At 35.9% G+C, this 14,664-nt stretch overlaps 1 protein-coding gene across 1 annotated transcript; it reads right to left on the minus strand.

The window, feature by feature from the left end:
* Positions 1-12,284: 12,284 nt before the first annotated feature.
* On the minus strand, positions 12,285-14,384 carry LOC106317617 (protein PHLOEM PROTEIN 2-LIKE A6-like). Its single transcript, XM_013755399.1, has 3 exons — positions 13,823-14,384; positions 12,917-13,228; positions 12,285-12,844 (listed from the first exon to the last, which is right to left on the minus strand). The coding sequence occupies exons 1-3, from the start codon at positions 14,296-14,298 to the stop codon at positions 12,454-12,456; spliced, it is 1,179 nt and encodes a 392-aa protein (XP_013610853.1). The 5' UTR covers positions 14,299-14,384; the 3' UTR covers positions 12,285-12,453.
* Positions 14,385-14,664: the final 280 nt, after the last annotated feature.

Genomic DNA, 14,664 nt, shown 5'->3' on the forward strand with positions numbered 1-14,664 from the left:
GTAGTACTGTGGTGTAAATCCTCTGTTTACCAAATGCTTCCATACAGAAGTCAGTTTGACTACGTGCAAATTTTGAATTCTTGCATTTCCGAAAGGGGCAGAACATATTACCGCTTTCCTGCGTGATCGGTGTACAGCCCGCCTGGTGCATGAATGTCTCTAGCCCGCTCAGAAATGCGTTCGTCACCCTCCCATCGGAATCTTTGTGCAAATACATCCAACTCTGTAACTCGTAAATACTACCGCCACCGGCCATTTTTTTCTTAGATTTTTTTTTGAAATCTTTTTTTTTGGATTTTTTTTGGATTTTTTTTTTTCCGTTTGTGTGCTGTGAGGAAGAGAGTTGTGGGAAATTACATATATATAGAGAAATTTTCGAGTTGGGTAGTTGAAATATAACAACGATTTTACAAGGAATGTTTTACAAGGATTTTACATGGTTTTAACATAATATTTACAACGACTTTACGACGAAATTATGTAAGTTAAAGCACATTGAATACACGTTTTCACCTAAATATAACGGTAACATGTTTCGTTGTAATGTCGATGTAACGATTACGACATATTTCTCATTCCACGTACTTTCGTCGTAAACTTACATGGATTTTACGACGAACATATTTCGTCGTAAATTTACATGGCGTTTACGACGAAAGTTGGACTCCTCGTAACTGCGTTGTAAACACCATGTAAATTTATGACGAAATATTTTCGTCGTAAATCTTCGTTGTTATGGGCACGTTTTCTTGTAGTGTAACTTGATACAATTTGATGTAATATAGGAAAAGATTATCTCTCTTTAATACATGCCGCTTAATTAATATTCGTACAATATTAATAATGATCAATATATGAATATCGATTTGGTTAGATAAGCTTCAAAATTGTAATTAATTAATTTAAATTGATTTTACCTGCAGTGGCAAAATATTTAAATAAAAATAAATATAAAAAGAAAGTACCTAATTTATTATAAATACAATGACTAAATGTGTAAATAAAATGAAGTACTAAAGATATTGTTATCCATGTTTCCAAACAATTCTTATTTTTACTGTTATTCATGTTTCCAAATAATTCTTATTTTCACTGTTATTCATGTTTCCAAGCAATTCTTATTTTTATTGTTATTCATGTTTTCAAACAGTATTAAAAGGTAATCCAGTGTTAGTAATATAGATTAATAAAATCTTACACTTGCTAGAGTAATCAATTGTTTCTCAGTTAATATATAGGAGATTATAATAATCACATAATTAATAAATAAAAAAACTCTTGTTTATTTACAATATATTTATGGTAAATAAATCATAATAATCACTTTATTTATTTTATATGATATATAATTATATTTCAAGATATTGACATAAATATGCAGTATATTTTAATATAAAGATTTATTATTGAGATTTCTTACTCATATGTTTTTATTAACATTTATATATTTGATGTAACAAAATATTTAAACCATTAATCTCAAAATTTTCCATGTGGTATTTTTCGATGCAAATTTCAAAATTAAAATATTAAGGTCTCAATACTCTTTCAATGCAAATTTCAACAAATTAACATATTTATGTATTTTTAAATGGTACATAGTTTAATTTAAACGATATATATACATATATATTATTTAATATGAATATCTAATAAATAAAAAATTATATTCATACGATTGTATGATCATTTGTAGGAGTATCAAAATGAGTAAAAGTTAATGGATCAACCTAAACCAATCCAAACCATTGATCTTAATGGATAAAATAATTGGGTACAAATGAATTAATGGATTAAATGGGTTAATAAACTTAGTGGATTGGGTTAAAATGGTTTGGATTGTAATGGATAACTAGATTTTGATACGCGCTTAGAAAGCGCAGGTTTGTTTACGAAATTAAATAACTTTTAATAAACTTCTATATAAAATAATATATAAGTTGGAACACATTTATTCGGAACCATGAATCGAACCATACCAAACTTAAAAAAAAAACGAAACTAAAATTGAATTGAATTTCATAAATAACCAAACATATTATATATCTCTTGAACCGAATATTTGAAACCAAACTGAGAACCGAATGGATACCTAAATTTTTAAAATACAAATTATATTCTTGCAAATATTAACTAAGCAATGTTTTGATAATAATGATCGGATATTGTAACAAAGATTAACTAATCAAGATATAAGAAATGTTTTTGTATTCGATCCGGATCTACAGTCGAACAAGTAAATTCAGTGGCCATATAAAATCAGAATTGGCTTATGTTCTTCATGTATAATTATATTTCTACGAAATGATATATTTCCACAAAATTAAGATTTAGTGAAAACCTATTAATTAAAAATTCGATAAAACTCGAAAATCTTCTATTAACCCGTGAACCGACACCGGTTTATCCGGAAAAAAAAAGTGAACATATCTTATAATATTTTTGAAAAATTAATTAAACATCTTCTATACTTTATGATAGTACATAAAACTGAATAAATTATTTGATTTTGTCATATAAAGTAAATTTGTTAATTTTTGAATTACGCATCAAGAAGAAGGTTCGTTTCTTATGAGTTATTTCTTTCATATATATATTACATTAATTAAATAAATGTTGTTTAGTCTTGTCCGATCTGTTTGGTCAGGTTTCAGAGTTCGAATGTTTTTTTGGTAAATTTGGGTTAGGCATTCTTTTGTTATGTTATGACCGGTTTAAGTTCTATAACCGAAGGTGTATATGATTGTTGGCTAACCAGTTTTAGTAATATACTATATTTCTATGAAAAAAAAGAAGATTTTCTCAAAGTTGATTAGTAATAAGGTTAACATATTTATTTTGCTTATTCTGGTTCATACGTGTATCTAGCGGGACCTCTAACATAACTATTATAACTATTAATAATGATCAATTAAGAAATAAAAAAAAGTAGTAATCGATTTAATTTTAGGGTCCCACAAATTATGTTTCTATAGCCTATAATAAAGGATACTTATATATTTGGTTAGTTATAACAAATTAGATTAAAAGGGAATAAGTCCAACAACTTTTTTTAAGTAGATTTTTTAATACTCTTTTCCTTTTAATAGTATAGATGAGTTATCCATAATCAAACCAATAAAAATTTATAACAAACAAAAACTAAAATCAAATATATAAACAAAAAATAACCAAACCAAATTTCTAAACTTATTTTTCTACACCAAATTTTATCTATTTTTCATATATATAACTAAAATTTAATAAACTAAAATTTAATAAACTAAATTTAACCCAATTATTCACATATACATGTATAAATTTGTTAACACCCGATTTTTCATGAATATAAAGCTATTATATGTTGACTTTTTTAATAAGCCAAATTTAATCATAAATTTTGCCAAAATTCTAAAATCAAGTTTTCCACCAAAACTCTAAATTGTATATTTTTTCCATCAAAACGCTAAATCTCATTTTCTCACAGAATCGACGGAATCATGTTTTCTTGCCAAAACCACAAAGTTTTGTTTTCTCTTCAAAACCAGAAAATCATATTTTCTGCCAAAACCACAAAGTCGTGTTTCCCGCAAAAACCACAAAATCGTGTTTTCCCGCCAAAACCGTAAAATTAAGTTTTCCGCCAGAATCGTAAAATCCTGTTTTCCCGCAAAAACCGTAAAATTGAGTTTTCCCGCCAAAACTGCAAAACCGTGTTTTCCCGCCAAAACCGTAAAATTGAGTTTTTCTGCCAAAATCGTAAAATTTAATTTACTGCCAAAATCGTAAAATCGTGTTTTCCCACCAAAACCGTAAAATTGAGTTTTCCCGCCAAAACTGCAAAATCGTTTTTTCCCGCCAAAACCGTAAAATTGAGTTTTTCTCCCAAAACTGCAAAATCGAGTTTTCTCGCCAAAACGGCAAAATCGAGTTTTCTCATTAACTTAAATGAGTTATAGATTGACCCAATCCATATGTCAAATGGATTGGTTAAAACCATAACCCATATAAGTTTGAAACCACTTGGATATGGTTTGGTTTGGGTTGGTTTACCCATTTTGACACTCCTAAATTCATTTGTATCTTGTTATAACAAAATAATTAAGCCTTTGATCACAAAAATTTCATAGGGATTTTTAACATTTTTTTTGTAATTTAAAGTCGTTTTAAAAAAATTCAAAATATAACATATAAGAAAAAATCTATTTTTTATTATATGGTTAATGTGATTGTTTAATTTCTTTTAATAATATAAAATTAAACAAAAATGAAGAATAATGAAAAAATTGATATCAAATCTTTATTATTCATAATCATTAATTGCCGTATATATGTTAATCATATTTGATAACTCTGTAGTTTTTATTTAAGGAAAAAATATACGCTTCTTATATTTTGGGTTAATATATTATTCTCTCGTAATTGAATTTTGGACCAATATTTTTTTCAATTGATTTTTAAGTTGTCACATAAAATTAATTTGCATGTAAGACTCTTTTGTAACTATTACAAAGTACTGGTTACAATTTTTTTAATATTTTTTTATTAATATAAAGGGGATTTGGATACAACCCCGATTTTTATTAACCTATAATTTATATAAATATTGGTTACTATGTTTGATTGGCCGCATGGGTCCACTTCCCAAAAGTCTTCCCCTGAATTATAATCGAAGTGTGGAAGACTTCCCAATTCTTAAAGTATTTCCATAGGTTAATCATATAACCCAAGTGTCGAATAAAAATTTGCAATTGTGAATAACTAGAAATGTGAAAGATAATAGGCTTGTTCATAGCTTCATATCACAGAAAAGTAAAAAACTGAGATCTCGAACGCGGTGAGACCAGAATCAAGTCATTACATGCATCAGAAACGATAAAAGTTCTTCTTACTAATGATTTTCTTTTTTCAAAAAGAAAAAAAACACTATGCATAACAAACAAATAAGACCATTTCCAACGCACCTTTATTTCTAACTCTATATTTTTTTCTAAAATAAAAAAACTCTATTATAGAGGTGGAAATGCTCCAATGTATGTCTCTATAATAGAGTTTCTCTATTTATAGAGAAAAATATAGAGATATGATATTTCTATCTCTAAATATAGAGGCAAAAAATACATTGAATTATTTTCACTTCTATAATAAAGATCTCTGTTTTAGAAAAAAATATAGAGGTGTACTTTGGAGTTGGAAATACTCTAAAATCAAAGATGACAAGATTTATGGAAATTCCATTTTTATAATTCTAAATAGGTTAATTTAAATACTCAGACAATCTTAGTATTGAAAGAAGCAACGAATACAAGTTGAGATTAAATTCTAGTTGTTGTATACTCCCTCAAATAACCCTTAATTAATATAACTCGATATCAACTTCCTCTAGATGATTTGATAGATCATCTTCAAGACTTCAACTAGCACCCCAAGCTAATTTATTTGTTACCCACGCAAAATTTTAAATTCGGGGCAACTTAAATTCGGCACACCTTAAGAATAAACGCTTTCTGTTAAAACGACATTTATTGGGGGAGATATAGAACACCTATACGAATTAGTGGATTACTAACGTGATTTAAGGGTTAAGATGATTTTAAGGGACACCATGAAGTGATATCGTAGAAATTTTCACCAGTCATCTAAATCACTTCAGAACCATTCAGAAATCCTCACATAAAATGCAAAACGCAAAAAAATAAACTAAAAATGTAAAACGCAAATAAGGAAATTGTAACATACTAGTAAAATGAATTCCACCTCTTTTTGTACACTCTATGGGAAATGAAGAACGACCTTTGTCTTAGACCTATACATTCAGCTAGCCAGTCTCCATTTATTTTCACTTGTTCTACTACTCGCTAGTCCCTTAACTATATAGTGTGAAACAAATTTGATCAAGATTCTTGTGCCGATGAATACTTCCTAGGACCACATGATTTGATTATTTCATGTTCAAGAAATGTACTTCTTTGGTTTAAAAAAAATAAGAAAGATGATACGACTTTAATTGTAACTAGAAGGTTTGAGTCAACACAGCGACAAAAAAGCGACAAAGTGACATCTTTTTTCTTTGTTCGCCGGCGTTTCTCACGGCGTCGGACTCTTCTTCCGATCTCTTTCTCAGGCCCTCTTCTCCTCATGGGGAAGAAAAAACAACCCAAAAAACCCTCTCATAAGAAACCCCGCAAGAAATCCCCCAGCAAACAATCTCCACCCCCTTCTCATGAAGCTCCTCGTGACCTAGATTTGAAGGAGACCTCTTCTCCTGTTGCTGCAGGTTCCTCCGAACCATGTCTGCCCAATCACCTTCGCCGAAAGCTGATCTGGCCAGTAAGCAATCCCCAGATCTGTTTTTCCCGATGGCTTCCTTAGTAGATGCGCCGCCTTTGCTCCGTCAGTTACTCAACAAGTCCCAGGAACCCAGTCTGGCGAGCCTGTGATTATCGCTGCTAAGGCCTCAGAAGTGGCTGACCCAGAAACCCTAGCCCCCAAATCTTCCTTGGTGGCTGTAACAATAACAGAAACGAATGCCTCCAAATCTACACTTGCGGCTGATGCCTGGACTAGTCTTGTAAAAGGAACATCAAAACTACTTCAGAAAAAAGGAGAAGCCTTCACCCTTCCATCGGGAGAAGCCTGTGTAAAAATTCCAAACCAAGTTATTGAGAAAAACCACAAGTCCTGGGACTGCTTCATCTTGGGCCAGTTCTACTCTGACCTGCCTCCACAAGGTTTGGTTCACAGTGCTGCAAATGGCATTTGGAGTCGTCACCATAGAGATATCACAGTGACAAAAATGGAAGGGTTCTCTTTCTTGTTCCGAATACCCAACGCTGCAACCCGTAATCGTGCCATTCATCAAAGTTTGTGGCAGATTGAAGGTCAAACCATGTTTGTGGCCAAGTGGGAGCCTGGTATCGTTCCGGTCAAACATGAGCTAACCTTTGCCCCGATCTGGTTGGGGCTGCGAATTGTCCCTCTTCAATTCTTCAATGAGGATAGTCTTGAAAGAATTGCAGTTCTTGTGGGTGATCCAAAAGTTCTTCATCCTGCAACTATAAATAAAACAAATCTGGAAGTGGCAAAGGTTTTAACACTCATCGATCCAAGGAAACCTCTCCCGGAAGCTGTAAATATGCAGTTTGACTCTGGTGAGATCAAACGCATCATTGTCTCGAGCCCTTGGATGTCGCCGGTTTGTGATCATTGTAAAGAGATTGGACATAGTATCAAACGCTGCAGGTCTGCTCCAAAGAATTGTAACACTTGTAACTCTTCAGTACATTGCTCTGCTGATTGTCCTCGGAAGCCTAATTTTGCTCACTCTAACAAGAAGCAGTACAAGGTCAAAGAAAAAGTGATCCTTGCGGTACCAAAAGAGCCTACAACAAAAGTATCCAACAGCTTCACCACGCATGAGGTACCCATATCTCCACTCTAGGAAACAAAGAGGTGTTTGAGATAGGAAGTACCAGCAACCTTGCTGCGAAACAAAACATCACTCCTAAGGCAATTCCAGAGCAGAATGACGATGGTTCTCAGCAAACAGAAGTTGAGCATGACGCCTCATACATTTCTTCGAGTGAGGATACCTCTGACCCGAATCTTCAGGTTACCTTAGCTGAATTTACAGAAGTGGTGTCAAAGCGACATCGAAAAGGGAAATGGGGCAAGCGCCCCTCTCTCAATTAATTATGTGTACAGACTTTTTTGGGTGGAATGTCCGCGGCTTTAACATCTACAATCACCGAAGCGGATTTAAAAAATGGATAAAGGTCAATAGACCACTTTTCGGAGGTCTCATTGAGACGCATGTAAAGAAGCCAAAGGAGCAGAAGTTCATAAGGGACGTCCTCCCTGGCTGGAATTTTGCGGATAACTATGGCTACTCAGATCTTCGCAAAATTTGGGTCGTCTGCCATCCGACTGTACGGGTAACAATTTTGGAAACATCGCTGCAAATGATCACCGCTGATGTTCTTCTTCCTGACTCCACGGGGTCAATTTATTGTATCTCTGGTTTATGCCTCAAATGATGATGAGGTCCGAACTGATATGTGAAAGGAGCTTGTTGAGCTTGGCGAAAGTAGGATATCGGATGGAAAGCCCTGGCTGGTTTTGGGGGACTTTAATCAGATCCTCTCCCCAACAGAGCACTCTGCCTCCTTCACTTTAAACACTGACAGACGAATGAGAGAATTCAGAGACTGCCTTATCCAAGCGGATCTCTCAGACTTGAAATACCGAGGCAAAACTTTCACCTGGTGGAACAAGAGAAAATCAAATCCGGTGGCAAAAAAGCTTGATAGAATTTTGGTGAATGACCAGGGGCTCTCATCCTTTGGCAACTCACTGGGGTTTTTTGGTGAGCCTGACTTCTCAGACCACTCTCCATGCACCGTGATCCTGAACCCATTGAAGCAGCGAACAAAGAAGCCATTCAAGTTTTTTAATCTTCCGCTGCAAAATGAAAACTTCCTAAGCATTATTGCAAATGCTTGGTTCTCGATAACAGTAACCGGTTCAGCCATGTATAGAGTTTCAGTGAAGCTCAAGAAACTGAAGCCCATTATCAGAACCTTTAGCAGACAGAATTACTCGGGAATAGAGAAAATAGTGGCTCAGGCTCATGAAAAAATGCTGAAAGCACAAGCTAGAGCCCTCAACTCACCTTCAAACGCCTCTGCTTGTGTGGCAATTGAAGCTGAAAGTAAATGGAAGGTTCTGGCAGACGCAGAGGAATCTTTCTTCCTGCAGAGGTCTCATGTAAACTGGCTCCCAAACGGAGACGCGAACACCAACTTTTATCACAGAATGGTGGACACAAGGCAGTCAGTAAACCACATCCATTATCTCATCGACTCCCAGGACCAAAAGGTGGAATCTCAGTCAGAAATCCAAGATCATTGAGTTGATTACTTCTCAAAGTTATTGGGAGAACAGACTGATATGCCTAAGTTTCAGGAGGAAGATCTGAGCCTCTTGTTGTCGTTCATATGCTTTATAGAGGAAAAGTAGGCACTAGATATGATGTTCACAGCAGAAGAAATAAAAAATGCTTTTCTCAGTTTACCCAGAAACAAGGCGAGTGGTCCTGACAGATACTCCTCTGAGTTTTTCAATTCTTGTTGGACGGTTGTGGGTGGTGAGGTAACAGATGCAGTCTCAGAGTTCTCCAGATCTGGAACACTATTGAAGCAGTGGAACGCTACGACCTTGGTACTCATTCCTAAGATCCCTAATGCAGAGCACATGTCTGACTTTAGGCCCATTTCCTGCTTAAACACAGTTTACAAGGTAGGCCTGGAACGGATCGGGTATCCGGGCAATTTTAAGATATCCGGATCCGGATCCTTATCCGGCGGATCCATAATTTTACTATCCTTATCCGGATCAGGGATTCGCGGATATCCGGGTGTCGGATATCCTTCTAAATATTATAATATCCGGCGGATATCCGGATCCAGATTTGGATCCTTAAAATAAATAAAAAATAATATTAATATATATAAAATATTAACAATAATTTAAAAATAAAAATATATATAATGTTTTTAATTATTTCTATGTATAATATTACAAAATTTACATAAAATTTATATATACTATTATAAAAATGAAAATATATTAAATAAAATTAGTTTTTATATATAGATATTACTATTTTTGAAATATTTATTAATAAAATTTACGGATCCGGATATCCGGAATAAAAAATCAAGATATCCGGATCCGGATTCGGCTTTGACGGATCCAACATTTTACTATCCGGATCCGGATTCGGCCTCTCCGGATATCCGGATTTTCGGATCAGATCACGGATCGAATCCGGATCTCGGATAAAAATTCCAGGCCTATTACAAGGTAATAGCAAAGCTCTTAACCAAGAGGTTGGTCAAGGTGTTATCAAGAATGATATCCCCAGCGCAGTCTGCATTCATTCCTGGCCGCCTCTTAGGGGAAAACGTCCTCCTAGCAACTGAGATAGTCCACGGCTACAACCACAAGAATATCTCACGCTGTGCAATGCTTAAAGTGGACCTCAAAAAGGCTTTTGATTCGGTAAACTGGGAGTTTGTACTTGCTGTTCTGCATACCATTAGCATACCAAGCAAATTCTTAGGCTGCGTTTCACAGTGCATCACCACGCCAACATTCTCCATCTCAGTAAATGGGCAGTCTAGCGGCTTCTTTGAAAGTGAGAAGGGGTTAAGGCAGGGAGATCCTCTCTCACCTTACCTCTTTGTCTTGACAATGGAGGTTTTCTCTCAGCTCCTAGCCTCAAGATTTGAGTCAGGATTCATCCTATACCATCCAGAGACGTCTGAATTAAAAATCTCACATCTTATGTTCGCCGACAACATAATGATATTCTTTGATGGTGGTGGATCCTCGCTACATGGTATTACAGAGGCTTTAGAAGACTTTGCCTTGTGGTCTGGCTTGAAAATGAATCCTGCAAAAACTCAGCTTTATCATGCAGGTTTGACACAAGCTGAATCAACTGAGGTGGCTGTTTATGGTTTTCAGACTGGCTCTCTGCCCATCCGATACTTGGAACTTCCCCTGATGTGTAGGAAGCTCAGGATCTCTGAATAAGACCCCCTGCTTGCGGCAATAACTGATAGATTCAAGTCTTGGAGTGTTAAAACCCTCTCTTTTGCTGGAAGAGTGCAGCTGATTGGCTCGGTTATTGCAGGGACTGTGAACTTCTGGCTCTCAACTTTCCGTTTGCCAAAAGGTTGTATCCAAGAAATTGAGACTCTATGTGCAAGATTCCTTTGGACAGGTGACATTGAAAAATCTTCAGGAGCAAAAGTTGCATGGTCCACCGTCAGTCTCCCAAAACAAGAAGGAGGTCTTGGGCTCCGCAGGTTCACAGTATGGAATGATGTCCTCTGTCTGCGATATATTTGGTTGCTCTTGACAAACAGAGCTTCCCTATGGTCTTAATGGCACAGACACCACCACATTAAGGAAGCTACTTTCTGGGCGGTTCAACCAAGGTCTACGGATTCTTGGACTTGGAATACGCTCCTTGATCACAGGCCAATGGCGCAAAAATTTCTCAAGTGTCGAGTGGGTAATGGTGAGAACACAAGCTTCTGGTTTGACTCATGGACACCATTTGGACGCCTTATTGACTTTATTGGAACCAGGGGACCCTGTGATCTACGGTTGTCGCTAACAGCAACTGTCTCCACAGTCTCAAATGGCCAGTCATGGACACTTCCTCAACCGAGGTCTGACAGCGTTCTTGATCTACATATTCATTTAACTACTGTCACACCTCCGGTAGCCTCTGCAGAACCTGACACTTACGCATGGATGGTGAATGGAACTGACTGCGACAAATTCTCTTCAGCAAAAACATGGGACAGTCTTAGACCTCGATCAACAATCAAACCGTGAGCTTCCTCAATCTGGTTTAAAGGTTCTGTCCTGAAGCATGCTTTCACAATGTGGGTTGCAAACCTGAACAGGCTACCAACTAAGGATAAGCTTCTCAGCTGGGGTCTGAACATTCAACCGTCATGCTGTCTCTGTACCACCCACCCTGAGGGTAGAGATCATCTGTTCACCAGCTGCGGCTATGCGGAATTCATATGGCATCACATATTGGCGAAGCTGCACCGATCTCACTTGTTTTACTCATGGTCAGAGCTTATGTCTTGGATCAGACGGATCACCACAGCGTCTCCAACCCTCAAAATGTTAGCGACACAAGTCACAGTCTATAACATTTGAAAGCAGAGAAACAACTGCCTTCACAACGGTACCTATCTCCCACCGCAAACCATAGTCAAACTTATTGATCGGGAGATCAGTAACGTAATCACGGGGAGAAAAGGAAGAAAGCGATTCCAGAACCTAATGTCTCAATGGCTTTCTTAAATTTCTCTTGATCATTTTCCAAAATTGTATCCCCTTGTTTTTTATCTTTTTTTGCCAAGGTGATACCCTGCAGCTATCTTGTATATCTGAACCTTCTCATATTTATATGATATTTATATTCTTAACAAAAAAAAAAAAAAAAAAAAATCATCGCTGTTTTTCTTCCAAACGCCGGGACAACATGCTGAATCCCTGGAACTCCATCGACCTTATCACCCATTATACATCCTATCACCAAAACCCATTATAGTCCTGTTTAGTAAAACTCCATACTCCGAACAGCCAAATTTAGTTGGTTTTACTGAGCAAAAAAAAAAAAAAAAGAAATGAAAAAAATAATATGTAAGAGACATATGACCAAATACTTTGCATTGTGTATTGTTAACACATATGGGTTGTACAATTTGGGCTTTGATTTATTTTATTATACACTTTTCTTATGGTTTTTAATTTGTTATATTATTTGAAAGAATATCTTGAAAAAAATGCTGTTTTATTTTAGTGGAATAATATTTTAAAAAAAAATAGACAAGTAGAAAGATATCCCATCTTCTTCGCTTTGTAGTTTGTGCGCATTAATTAGTTCGTGGGACGAATTGCAACGCCTTTGACGACGAGACCCTTTTTCTTATCATCAGTCACGTGCTGAAACATGGTGAAAGTGATCTTTGCCGGCTTGTTTCTCGGCGGCGCCACAAAAACTCCGGCTAGAATATCCACCCAGTTGTGGCCTATGTAGTCCTTGAGGCTCTCATTACGATCCACCCGATTGTCGTCGCTCCCATCGTGTTGTTCCACCTTTAGCTTCAAGGTCACTGGTTGCTCCCATCCAATTGCGTTATCTTCTAATTTCACTAGAAAAACCGCCTCATACTTTGCTCCTGGTGTTAGATCGCTGGTGTCCTCATACGTTCCTACTATTTTTAGCCAATGAATTTTAATCATCTTGGCAACTTCAAGTTCCTCATAGCTGAAAACAATAATTACATCAATCAATGAAAATACTAGAGTGATCTCAGAATGAGGAAAAATGATTTTTTACTTTGGCGCTTCGTTGATAAAAATCCAAGCCCATTTTTGACTATTGTCATAATGAGTGATCTGTAGCTGTCTTGCAGGAATTATGGAAGGGACCATATAACCTCCTTGAAGAGTTACTTCTCTATCTAAGTTTTTTGCAGGAACCAGAGAAACTCCTTGTTTTTTCGCTTCTTTTTCTAGTTTCCTTGCAGGGACCATGGAACCTCCATGATGATTCTCTTCTCTTGTCGGGGTTCCTTTCACAGCCATATAATCCAGCAACCTCTGAATCTCAACGACTAATGAGTTTATGAATTCGTTATCAGTTCTGTCACTGTCATATCATAAAAGTGAGATATATTAACAAGCTTATTCTTTCAAGTCATTTGGTTCCGTGTCCTACAAGAAAGATTTATCTGCTTCTCTGACTGAAATCAGAATTTGAAACTTGCAAGATAGAAAAGCATAAGATTCTAGATGTATCTACTTGAATACTACTCACTCCATTTCATGAAAAGTATCATTTTTACAATCTTCACAGAAATTAAAGCTGATTAGATTTTATTTATATCCTTAATAATTATATTTATTAACCAATATTAATTTATCAATATTTTAACATTAATATTAATTGTAAAATGCTTTTTTTTTTAACAACATCACTCAAGTACTAACTAGAATCTTCAACCGATCTAGCAAGCCAAACCGGTGGAGTTGAAAATTGTAAAATGCTTTAATTTTATAAATAATTTATTAATTTTGAATTTTAAAATAATATTCTTTTTTTTAATAAGAGAAAGTGCCAAAACACCTTTTTTTTTTGTGAAACAGAGTAAACTTTTAAACTATGAAGATTAGTTGTATAACTGTATAAGTTCTAGAACTTATCCGCTATGCAAGAACAACCAAAAAAAGAAGTAGGTTCTACCTTTGTTCTGACAGGGGCATGCCTTTTATGTCAGGAACAGACACTAAAGCTTCCTCCCATTTCTTAGTTCTTTCTGGCTGGTGTTTATGTCTGCGCTGCATATCCCTGAACTTATCGCCAAAATCTTGTCGAAGTTCTTTCACGACGGAAGGAGATAGATTATAGAAGATGGGAATCACTCTGAGACGACCTTGATCCTTACGTTCCTTCATCTTGGCCAGCTCATCCAAACACCAATCCGAATCGGCGTAGTTCTTTGAGAAGATTACTAGTGCGATCTCGGACTCTTCTATCCTTGTAAACAGGTTCGCTAGGTCTGCACCCAAGAACTCATTCTCGTCTATGAAGACATTTATATTCGCTCTTCTCAAAGCAGGGTCCAGAAAGCTTATGAAGTGTTTGCGCACATCGTCTCCCCGGAAACTGATGAACACTTGCGGCCCCTTTAGGGGTTTCGCCGATGAAGAAGGAGCCATGTGAGAGCTTTTTCTTTTTGAGGGAAAGGGAGAGTTTTTGTTGATTGTTGTTTGACCTTTTGTGTTTTGTCAACTTGCTGTAAACGTAAAAGGCTAACCCAACGTCCTAATATAATTTAAATCTCGATGTAGTGTTAATATTTAAGTTGTCAACATGTAACTAAAAAAAAAGGATTAACAACTTGTCTTAGGAATTTGAATGGGTCTTATAACTTACGTCGACATCTCCCGTCAAAATCGAGTATTTCTTGGAAGCAATGGTTTTAAACCCGACCCGAACATTGAACCGGACGACTTATCGGGTCGTTGGGTCACTGGGTCGTTGGGTCACTGGATCGACCACGGATGAACCGCGGGTTAATAAAT

This window comes from Brassica oleracea, chromosome C9 (genome assembly GCF_000695525.1).
Source record: "Brassica oleracea var. oleracea cultivar TO1000 chromosome C9, BOL, whole genome shotgun sequence".
Lineage (NCBI taxonomy): Eukaryota > Viridiplantae > Streptophyta > Magnoliopsida > Brassicales > Brassicaceae > Brassica > Brassica oleracea.

Bases quoted from the DNA above. Each gene is read 5' to 3' on its own strand.
- LOC106317617 (XM_013755399.1), bottom strand. From the start codon at position 14,298: ATGGCTCCTTCTTCATCGGCGAAACCCCTAAAGGGGCCGCAAGTGTTC. The intron at 13,229-13,822 runs GTAGAACCTACT...ATGATATGACAG, and splicing joins ATGCCCCTGTCAGAACAAAG to TGACAGAACTGATAACGAAT. The intron at 12,845-12,916 runs GTAAAAAATCAT...TATTGTTTTCAG, and splicing joins TTTATCAACGAAGCGCCAAA to CTATGAGGAACTTGAAGTTG.